Below are 12,799 nucleotides of genomic sequence, written 5' to 3' on the forward strand. Positions count from 1 at the left end.
TCCATTTCCAATTATGCTAAATTCATGGTGATTGGACTAAATTTAGGACAGTCTTTATGAATGTCCAATGACAAGCTTTGTAAGATATGCAGTGATAGCTTCATCTACATTTTCGTCTCATCTGTACATTGTACATGCATGGCTTTACCTTGATAAGTGCGCACAATCAAGCTATGACAGATTATCAGTATAGTAAACATTCTATGTACATTTACTAACAAACCAATATTTAAATCGTGAAAAATTGGGAATAACGCAGTTCGTCACTTAGTTTTCTTACAATGCTGTGTTTTATTTCTCACAGTCAATGTTTGTGGATGGGTTACTGTCTATTTGTTACTAAATAGTTTAAAAAGTCATTTTTTGTATAATGTCAAGTTGATATAACATTGTTTTCCCAATGACTCAACAGCAATCAATAACACAATGTGTAGATTATGGTACTAAATTACCTTGTTATATTTATAACCGTCTAAGAGTTTTTAATCTTTTTAGTGCTCACAAACCCCTACTAGAAACATTGGAATGCTCCCAAAACGTATAGTTCCGCATTATTCGCAACGACCTTACACAGTGCTAATTACTCTGAATTAAACTATACTGAGGGTGTTTTGGGCGTTGAGAGAATTGATGTAGTTATCAAAATTTTCCCATGTTTAATGTTTACGACGTTAAATATCAACGGTATATTAATGATTGGTGTTAATGTATTCTGCAAAATTTCATTAGTACTAGCAACAAAACAAAAAAAATCTGCAAAATGTTTAATTGTTGTAAAATTGTTAAATTACTCAGTTGGAATGAATTGAAAAATTGAACATTTTTCAGAAAAATGTTGAATTGACGAGATCTCAGTGATAAGTTGTCAATTAAACATTTTGCAGAAAAATGCTCAATTGCTCAGTTAAAGCAACTGAGTTATCCAACATTTTTCTGATTTTTGATATGATATTATCTTGTTATCTAAACAATTCACTGCAGAATGTTGACTTATTGAGGCAAAGTTTTCTTATGTTGATGGCACTTTTAAACTTCCGTAGAAAATAGTTAAATTGACGAGATTCGATTAGTTGTCAATTAAACATTTTACAGAAAATTGCTCAATTGGAATGAAATGAACAATTAAACATTTTGCAGAAAAATGTTCAATTGCTCAGTTAAAGCAACTGAACAATCCAACATTTTCCTGATTTTTGATAAGATATTATCTTGTAATCTAAACAATTTAGTGAAAAATGTTGACTTATTGGTGCATAGTTTTCTTATGTTGATGGCACTTTCAAGCTTCCGTACTTACCTCCCTAATCGGAGTATGAGTTTTCATATACGTTTTGGGAAGGTATCAATCATCGTTATAGCATTCATTATGGGGGTAGCGATCCTCTTTAGGGTCGCCAAAATAGGTTGGAGGGTCGCCTAAAATTTCCGGGGGTGGGGGGAAATTGCCAATATCTGTAGGAAAAATGTGCAAAATATTACACCATTCTGCCACTAAGCACCCTGAATCAGATAAAAATTTCTTAAAGGGGAGAAGAGGCCTAAGAGGGGCAGATATCTCCTTCCTGTACACCTCTTCCTCGGTCCATGTCATCCCCCCCCCCCCCCTCCAAGCAGGGTGGCTAAGATTACGAAGGTCAAACTTGGGGTGAACAAGCAAAATAGTGTATGAAACTATCAGGGACATTGTAAAATAATGATGGTTCGGTATGTGTCTCGTTGAAGAAAGACAATTAAATAAACTCAGTTGAGAAGCTGCTTTGCACTTATTTTAATTTCCATCTTGATTGGCCATTATTTGACTGTTTTAGTATCAAATATTATATGTATTTCTTATCAGGTTTTACATATTGACGAAATCAAATTCCTCTTCCCCCCTCTTCAAGAAAGTCGGCTTCGAGGACCACCCCATCCCTTAGAAAGTCCTTCATTTCCCCACCGACGAGGGACGGTGGGAGCCACCCTTGTGCACCCCCTTGGTCTAACGTGGAGCATAATTTAGAAAAACATATCAATGTTTGAAATTACGGACTTGTGATATGCTTTCTAAGTTATATATATATATATATTAGTTTTTTTCAAGCATAAGTTACGAGGAGACACGAAAATATAACAAAAGAATGGGTTTTTTTCTTTTTCAAAATTTTCAAGTATATTTTTAAATACAATATTTATAACTTCATAGTTCAATTTAACAGAGGCAAAGTTGATGTTAACTTCTTTTTCCATTATATAGCCTATAATAAATAGACATCACTGTATCAATATGGAAATAAAAACAAAATTAGGCACATATCCACACATTTTGTCTTAAAACATTCTTACTCATAAAATTTGACCCTTTCCATCAATTGCGAATGAATATGTTAACACATTTTAAAACACCCATCATTGGTTGCCTACAACACATGTCATTAATGTACACATGTGTACCTACACATTTGATGCGTCACAGATCAACAAGTATGATGTAAGCCTAAAATGATATCAATGGGCTTTTATGAATGTCTTATATGCTATGAAATGTTAAATTTGTAAAGATGGCATATAAGCAATGGTACTTGCAGCAAAATTGTTTACTAATCTTCAAAATCATACTTGTGAAGATGTGATGTGAAGATGGATTCATTTTTATCAACAATATGCAATTTTTTATACTTCTATGATGTTTTTTATCGCCAACAGCACAATTAGTGCAAAAGGAATCATTCCTTTCTTTCATCTTAAAACTTTTATGCAGCATTTATAATTAACCATCCCAGTGTCCATCTAACCCTCCCCACTTTCCCACCACCAATTCTAATTTGGTCACCCATTTGGGATTTTTTTTGTACTGTACAAGTGCTTTGGAAGCATGATAAGAGAGGACAGTGTAGAGTGGTATTACTATTAGAATCAGATAAAGGTTAGGAACTGTTCATACTGTCAGTATGAGTGCTTTGAAGCATGATATGAGAGGACAGTATAGAGTGGTATTAGCAATAGGGAAATGTCCCAACTGACCATCTGTTTTTATGTCCATGCTCTGCATAAATAAGGTTACCGATAAACCGCTTAATCTAGATAAAACATAAAACATAGTGACTTTCAATAAATAATCTGCCATTCCAACATTTCTCTTAATCGGTGACATATTTACAACACTCGGATGAAAACGATGACTTAATACACATTGCTCTTCATTTAATAAATAACATTTTGACAAAAAAGACTGAAAAAGACTGAATAAAACAAAAGGAGATGAACAAAAGAATGAATCCCTACAAGAACAATAATTTAAAGTTAGTATCTTTGGAACCAGTTAGGTTGTAGGCAATTTTCATTTCCTTCTTTTCGTTGACCCATTACACCTGCATTAAACCTTGTCCAAGCGATTCGTAAACCGCACCCTATCCCTCCCCCATTTACCGTTCCCGGTTTCTCTTTTAGTTAAAAGCTGGTTAAGAAACACAAAGAACTGATAGTTCTCTTACATGTAGGGATTAAAGGTAAAGAAATAACTAACCCCAAATGAAAAAACCTTTAAAATTATGTAAGTCAAAAAGCAAGATAAATTGGATGTAAACTTTGTAGCTGACCTTTTTAAGCATTTTTCTCAATTATTAATAGACTAACACAAAAGCTTTCTGTATTTAACAAGTATTATGATAAAATTAAAAAAAATCTGTTTTTCAGTCTAAAACAGTAGTAAATAATGCTATGTTCTGTATAATTTGCTATGAAGTAGGAAATCTAAAAGTGCTTGCAGAGAGCAACCCATCTCAAATCTAATTAGGTATGTCTATATGAGGTCTAAGCTAGCTTAAGTGAGTAACTTACTCTATGAATCAACGTGAAAGTAAAAATACAGAGGTTGTGATACAAGCTTTTCAGTGGAGGGATTACATAATATTGCTATAACAGAAAATTTGCTTAAAAGTTCGCAAGAACCAAAGAATTTACAAAAAAAAAATTTTTCTAACTGGTAAATACAGAATATACCGACAAAGAAAGGAAGCTTGTAATACCTTTCTACTAAGATTTTCAAAACAAATACAACGCAAATGACTGAGCAACGATGCCTTTGAACTATGACCTTGAGAACAGTTTGCTACTGACTGCGGTGACAACGGTGTTGTTTGGCAATAACAACAGCCGCTGTGAATGGATTTGACAGATTGACAGGAGAGGAACCAACAAAATAACAGGATATGAAATACTGACTTAATTACATAGAACTTGCAATAAAGCATTTAATTAACGATATTTTTAGGTGTACAAGTAAATTAGGAAAGAACAACAAAATCACATTAAAAATTGGCATGAGTTGTACCATCACCATTTTTAAATAATTGCTTTTTGTTTCCCCTTCAATTTTGTGAACTTGAAGATATAAAATTCAGTGATTTAAAACTACTGTTACAGATGGACCTCTTAGCATGATTATTGATGAACTTAAAATGAACCCTGAAATGGCCATTAAAACCTTTGACATAGAGAAACAAATATTGTTTCTAGATTAGAAAGTGTTTTAGGACTGGAGGTGGGCAGGTGTTAGTTTTCAGAAATTATAAAGTCAACCCTCTGACCCTTTCCCCAATGTGGCTACAATTTGACCTCCCCCCACCAATGAAGCCCCTGTGGCTTAAACCCATTCTTCAAAGGACAAAAGAATTTAATCCTTACTAATTAACATCTGCCAAAAAATGTTCACCCACATTTTTGAGGCAAAATGAGCAATGACACTTAAGAAAGGTAGTTCTTGTTTTCTGTTATTTGAACTATTTGACCAATACCACCGTAAATCACTTAATCACCTACCAATTAATGCCCTTTTAAGCCAACCACATAATGATAACCATTTTGTTTGCAAACTTGCCGGTAAGAGGAATGAAGGCCAGAAATTCAAAGCAAATAATCAACTTGGCACTTCCCACAATAAATCCTCCTCTCTGTTCCCAATTTTAACCCAATTCTTCCAATGAATCATAACTAATCCACACCTAGACGATCTTCTCTAACTGACATAAAATGACAAGTCTTATATCTGCCAAATGTATAAAAAAAAAATCCCTGCCTCGCATTTTGATGTACAAAAACAAAATTAGAAGGAAGGGTAAGTATTTTTTTTCTTCCTGATATCGCAGCTGTTTGACCAATACACCATAAATGACTTCCTGTATCAACCAACAAAGCACAGATGCAAAACCAAGCTAGTCGAACCAGTGACTGGATGGCTGATAGAACAGAGAAGGGCTAAATTCCACAAACAAAGCAATTCCGACTGATGTATGCAAAAGCAATGTTAACAGCTGCTGGGTGGGTCAGGTTTAGTTTCACATTATATGTTAGTTTGATAAAAATATTATCATCATATTTCCTCCTAGGATTGGGAAAACGTTCTGTTAATATATGTGAGTTCTCTCTCCAAGTCATTCCTATGAATTAGTAAATCTTCAGCCGTACCAGTTCAAGACGATGAGGTCCTGACACAGTTGTTTGATGGTGTATTTAACAATAGAGATCCTTCCAATAACCAAACATATGGCCATCTACTTTTCTTCTAAAAAGTAGCCGAGCGACGTGGTAGATAAAATCCCTCATACATACATGGGCAGGCACTCCCCCACCCACCCCCCGGGGTAATGAATGCTACAAGAATAGTGCTTGGTGAGTTAACACTGCAGTCTAAATTAATTTACATATGATCCTTTCAAGTTACTGTTTCAGTGTAAGCTGGTCTTTGGTCCACTTAATAATCTCTTTCCCCCCCCCCCCACAAAAAAAAGTCTCCTTTTTCTAAAAAAGAGAACAAGAACTTAAACACTTAGACCCAGATAAAAGAAGAACAAACAAACATTTCTATTCCCTTCCCTTATTCCCCTTCCCCATTTAAAAGGTCCAATTCGAAGACTGTGTACTTTACGCAACAATGTTTAAACCCACACACTAAACACCAACTTCTGCTTACTGAAAGATGCTATCATCTTGTGGTTCCATTTTTTCTCTGGTCTTCAGTGGTTTTAAGGCTCATGAAAGTAATCATAAAACAGATTGTTCATCAATCATCCTCGCTGCCTCGCCGTTGTTACCTGATGTGTGGATTCTTCGACGGTAATTTGATATCCCAGTTCCTTCTCCGTGGTCTTGCTCCGAACCATGAATTCTGTTGATTCACCAAACGAAAAAGAAAACATTGGAACCATAGGTCAGAACAGCGGCTGGACTCACAAACACAGAAAAGGTCTTATGGACATGAGGGGACTGATACATTGAGAGTTCCTACTAAACAATGTATAGACATGAAATATTTGATGGGGAGGAGGGGGTAGCCGGGGGGGGGGGTTGTAGGAGATCATCCTATAGACCACATCTTATGGACCACACACACAGAAAGGTCTTATGGACATAAGGGAACTGGGACATTGAAAATTCCTACTGAACAATGTATAGACATAAATTACTAGACGGGGGGGGGGGAGATGACGGGGATCATCCTACGTAGACAAGAAGTGTGGAGGTGGAGTGGGAATTAGACACAAATGCAATTATTTATTACCTTCCACTCCAGCGTTTCTCGAATAATTTTTTGCTCCTGCTGAGTAAATTCTAGCACCACGGACACCGCTTTCAAGAGTTGTATACACTAGGAGAGAAAGAGCCAAGAAAGTTACTCGGGATGAAAAGTGGGAGGAAGCTATAAAAACCAAACATAATAGCATCATTGCCAGTGCCTATACGACATGATAGTGGACATGACAACACAACATAACATAGGACATGACATGGTTAATGAGATAGGACATGGTAGATGAGACTTGATATGATACACGGACGTGACATAGGACATGACGTGGTACATGATATAGGACATGACATGATACTTGATATCTGATATGCAAACATCATGTGGTTCATGATATAGGAAATGACAAGGTATATGACACAAATGTGACCGAAATGTCATTACATGAGACATCAGATGAGACTTATATATATGATATATGAACATTACATGGGACGTTATGGTATGAAACATGATATAGGACATGACATGATAGATGAAATAGGAAATGACTTCATCATTATAGGACAAGATATAGGATGGTACATGACTAGGTACATGATATATGAAATGACTACATCATTATAAGACATAATATAGGACACGACATAGGACAGCAAGATATAGGACAACATGGTATAGGACATGACATGGTACATGGTAAGATGGGACATGACATGGGACATGACATGGTACATGATGTAGGAAATGAATGAATCATTATAGGACATGACAAGATATAGGATGATACATGGATGATACATGACTAGGTACATGTACTTATAATAGCACATGACATGGTTCATGATGTGGTATATGACATCGTACATGAAATAGGACAGCAAGATATAGGACAACATGGTATAGGACATGACATGGTACATGATGTAGGAAATGAATGAATCATTATAGGACATGACAAGATATAGGATGATACATGGATGATACATGACTAGGTACATGTACTTATAATAGCACATGACATGGTTCATGATGTGGTATATGACATCGTACATGAAATAGGACAGCAAGATATAGGACAAACATGGTTCATGACGTAGAACATGTTATAGGACAGCATGGTTCACGATATAGGATATGACATGATATAGGATAGCAAAGTTCACAATATTGGACATAGTTCATGAAATGGTTCATGATATAGGATATAACATGATAAATAGGTCATGGTATACTTCATGATAAAGGACATGTAGTTCAGGACATGACATGGAAGATATAAGACATGGTTCATGGTATAGGACATTATACATGATATAGGAGGTCATGGTTCATGATATATGACAAGATATAGGACAGCATGGTTCATGATATCTAGATATAACATGGTACATGATATAGGACATGATAAAGGACAGCATGGTTCACAACATGGTACATGATATAGGCCATGACATGGTTTGCAATATCTAGGACAGTGAGGACAGTATGGTCTGACATGACATGGTTCATTACATATGATATAGGACATGACATGATATAGGACGACATGATATAGGACAACATGATTTAAGACAAGGCATAGGATATAACATGGTATATGATATAGGACAGTATGGCTTGACATGACATGGTTCATGACATAGGATAAGAGGGCATGACATGATATAGGATTTGACATGGTTCATGATATGGTACATGACTTGGTACATGACATGGTTCATGATATAGGACATGGTACATGTGACATGAAGTGACATGATACATCAGATGAGACTTGCTATATAATATATGAACATGATGGGACATGATATATATAGGACATGATATATAGGACATACATATGACATACATACATAGGACATACATATATAGGACATGATATATGATAAAGGACCTGGAATGTTACATAATATAGGACATTACAACAGACATGAAATCACATGACCATACATAATATAGGACATGAGAGATGAGACATTATGAGATGCGAAGTGAGATGACATGAGGCATACATACATGAGGCATACATGGATGATATAGGACGTGACATGAGACAGGAGATATGATACATAAGATGTGACAGTTGACATGATCAATGAGGCAAGATATGATACATGCTATAGGACGTGACATGGTACATGATATATAACAAGGTACATGATATAGTACAGTACATAGCATATGACATGACTGCACGACATAGGACATGGCATGAGACAGGAGATATGTCTCATGTGTGACTTCAAACTTGACATGATTAATAAGGCAAGATATGGGACATGATACAAGATATATGACTTGCTATAGGATGCGACATGGTACATGGTATATGACATGGTACATGATATACGACATGACTGCACGACATAGGACATGGCATGAGACAGGAGATATGTCACATGAGACGTGACTTGAAACTTTACATGATACATGACATGATATAGGATGTTACATGATATAGTACAGTACATGGTATGTGACTGTGACATGGCATGAGACAGGAGATATGATACATAAATGTGACATGAAACTTGACATGATTAATGAGGCAAGATATGTGAACATATGAGACATGACATGGTACATGAGACATAACATGGTACATCATAATGCATGACATGGTACAGAGCACCAGTCTCCTTACCTCAATATCTGTTCCACTCATGAACTTGAAGACGACATGTCTTAAATACCGGAAGTTGATTTCCCTGTAATCCATGGCATTGTTTTCGTGATAGTTATTGAGAGAAATGGTCGATAATGAAGCTGGTGGCATTTCCGTGGAGACCGGAGGGGGCGCTATACTCTCGTGGACATCGTTGGCCCTCGAAGTCTCCTCTGAGGAATCGTTCCCTATGTTTGCTTGGACTTTCTATAAAGAAATGAGATCAAGAATGTTTCTACTAGACAACCATTCCAAACCATTGCAGGTGTATGCTGATGCTGGGTTGTATTGTTACCTGCCACCATTGACGATACACCTTAGCAATACCTTCCAATGAATGGAAACCCGTTCAATCCTAATAATATGACCGCCTGCACGGGGAAAAAATCTAGGTTGGTCACGGGAGATATTTATCTACCGTTTTCGGAGCTATCCGAAATAGATCAATCAAGATCTTGTCTTTAACATCAAGTCCGTAGGATAAGCTAGTTTTCATGCATTCGGAGCATCAATTCTGTGGGGTGGGGAGGGGGGTCTGGAGTGGGGATCTGGTGGGGGGGGTCTGGTGTGTCATGACACAGTCCCCATGGCAGATCCTGGGTTTTGGCCCGATTATTAACTTAAAGGAATAACGAAGGCAGGAATCAAAGACAATTTGTATTATTCAGTAACATCAAAACTATCTAATATTTGATTTTTAAGTTAACCGCTTTCTGTTGGACTGAATAAGCTCACTTTGAAAATCGGCTCCTATGGCCTAACCACAATGCATAGTAACCCGCCATTGATTATGCAATACGACTGAAATTCCATCTAAGGACAAAAATCCGGACAGATTTGCATGTCTGGTTATATGTGGTATAAATAATGAAGACTACCGACAGATTTATCAAGAAATAAAGAATTTTATTGACAGAATCTTGTTACGTTCTTTTGGGTTAAAGTTAAACTGATATATTTCACTTACCAATTCTCTAGAGAGGGTTTTCTTCAGGTCGGAGAGCCTCTGCTGTTGCATTTTTATGGTTTTATTTTTCTCGGTCAATTCTTGTTCGAGATCTCCCATGGAATCAGTCAGCTGTTGGTATTGCTGTAAAAGCGTAAAAGGTCAGATTAAATCTTTTTTCAGTTGATGCAAAAACAAGATCATAGGGGTCAGAGAAAGGGACAAGAGTGGGCAAACTTGATGGACCCTTCCTCAATTTATTGTGACTGCTGTAAGAACGGGATTTGGGGGTTGGTCGCGTAGCATTGCCATTTAACGAAGAACGGCTTTAAGTGGTCTGAATGAAATAAGAAAGTTCAAACGCAGTTCACAGAAACAATGACAATGACAGATGACTTGAGAAGCTCCAAACTGAAAGTAAAAATTTACTAGATGAAGACATTCATTACATGAAAAACACAGATAATATAGGCCCAACTGAGCAAAACAATGAGGAAGCTAGAAACATGATTTTTTAACTCTGTCCTGCCCAAGACAACTCTGCCCAAATCATGAAATAACCTATGCGAGGAGGGGACATGCACGCACATACTCCCAAACACTCTGATTGACTGAGAGTGAGTAAAGGCAGCATTCTGATTTGCGTGTCGCTAAACATTACAGCGATGGAGGGTCAGAATGCCTAACAGACGTGATTATGAAAGAGATGCGTGCATGACAGCATCCCATACCTCAAACCGGTTAGAACCAGTTTGACAGAGTGCTACAAATACAGAAAATATCATGAAGTATTTACAAATCGAGAACAACTTAAAACTCCAGGTGTGATATATCAGAATACAGACTGGAAACGAAGAATCAACATGAACTACTGTACAACAACACACAAAGACATCTCACACTGCTTCCGATTGTTGTTCGAAAGTTGAAAAACAAACAGGAACCAAAAACATGGTTCACAAAATAAACTTGAACTGGCCTCATTTATAATTCAAAAAGGAAAATTATTCTAATAAAGATTCAGCCTAATTTGCATATAGGGAATACCATCGTGAAAAACGTCTATTAAGAGAATCAGTGAATTATTTGTCATGATTGTTAATACCTAGTAAAGAAAAAAACAAAACAAAAGGAACAAGATGTTACTGATGAAAATAATACTGAAAAGTTGAAAATATTACAAAAACATCAATGCATCAATTTGTCAAAGGAACAGGAACCGATAGGCTAGTTTGGAATTACACCACGGAGAAGTATTGTGCAATAGGTCAAAAGGTCAATTGGTAGCAGTACAAAACCTTCGGTCATAGGCATTTGCTCGATCCTTCACTCTGTACAACGATGCATGTACACTACTCTGTTAAGGAATACAGGATACTACTGTAAATCTATCCTGGCCTGATAAACCAAGAGTAATATCAGCCTACCATTCTTCTCATACTGTCACTCACATCATTCAGAATTGGAAAGTTACGAAGGGAGAACTATCCATAGATGAAAATGGACTGTGAAAGACTGGCTTGTCAAAGTATTTTTCATAAAAAATCTGTCCCAAAATGTCACAGCCTATTGAGGGACTAGGTTACAAAAAGGTTGCACAACACAAAAGTATTTGAAAACATCACATACCACACAACAATGGCACCGTAAATTGATTTCAAATAGACAGTTGTTAGTACTGAACAGGTTACTTAAGGCAGTAGGATTTAATACAAAAACTCCTTGATTTAGGAAAACCTGGTGGTATATAATTGCTTTGATGGTTACTGATCGACTTGGAAAGGTCGTATATCTCCACTACTAGCTTAGAAGATGAAATAAATTATTTTTAATATAACTCAGAGTGCTATGAGTGTGTGGAGACAGGTAAGTACAGATTGACTGAGGGAAATGCTCACCTGATGAATCTGTTGAGATCCCTGCTGATGACTTTCAAGCTCTGAATGTTGATCTTCTAACCCCTTCTCCAATTGCTTTATCTGAAGATTAAATGATATAAAATGAAATTAAAGGGTGTGAAGACTCGCGCAAAAAGAAACGTCTAATGCCGGTAATTTGACCTAGTTTTGAATGAGGTGTTAATGAAGTGTTAAACAACCACCATCTATCCCAGAAAATACACACACAGCTTGCTACTGTCGGTAATCAGACAGTAGTGTACAGTCAGTACATACAGCTGCGGTCAATACCCACAGCACAGTATACAAACGATACAGCGATGGACATCTCAGGTCCAGCTAAAGATAACAAGGTATCACGTTTCATTACTGTCTGCATTTTGTAGCGACAGGAACAAAACGTCACTTGCAAGCAACAGAATGTTAACTTTTTCAGATGGCCGCACGCGGTTTGGGGCGAGTCTTCAATGCCTTTAATTACAAATATTATTAAGTAGCTGATAAAGAGTTTGATAAGGAACCTTGCAAAAGCTTGTCATGTTTTGGTCATTAAAACACATTTTGTGTCAAATAAACTGGGACATTCTCCAGACTTTTTCTCGTTTTGTAACCATGGAAACAATGAAATTTGTACAGAAGGCCCCACACGGATACACTGTATGGAATGACCAGTACGGATTTAAGATATGGACACAGAAATCCTATCAGTTTTTGTTACAATCAAAGCAGACACAGGTGGCACATTTGACCCATGGTGAAATAATATGCACATTACAAGCCCCTTC

General features: G+C 36.6%; 1 protein-coding gene across 1 annotated transcript in view; it reads right to left on the reverse strand.

Annotated features, from left to right (window-relative positions):
• Positions 1-4,344: 4,344 nt before the first annotated feature.
• The window catches only part of LOC139964031 (golgin subfamily A member 1-like), a 28,475-nt gene continuing 20,020 nt past the window's right edge, over positions 4,345-12,799 (reverse strand). The window contains exons 17-21 of the mRNA XM_071965339.1: positions 12,015-12,095; positions 10,138-10,260; positions 9,150-9,377; positions 6,536-6,622; positions 4,345-6,142 (exon numbers count right to left, since the gene is read on the reverse strand). Of these exons, the coding sequence (XP_071821440.1) occupies positions 6,065-6,142; positions 6,536-6,622; positions 9,150-9,377; positions 10,138-10,260; positions 12,015-12,095 (597 nt within the window). The 3' untranslated portion in view covers positions 4,345-6,064. The remainder of the gene's footprint in view (positions 6,143-6,535; positions 6,623-9,149; positions 9,378-10,137; positions 10,261-12,014; positions 12,096-12,799) is intronic.

The sequence above is a fragment of the Apostichopus japonicus genome, chromosome 22 (genome assembly GCF_037975245.1).
Source record: "Apostichopus japonicus isolate 1M-3 chromosome 22, ASM3797524v1, whole genome shotgun sequence".
In the NCBI taxonomy this organism is placed as follows: Eukaryota; Metazoa; Echinodermata; class Holothuroidea; order Aspidochirotida; family Stichopodidae; genus Apostichopus; species Apostichopus japonicus.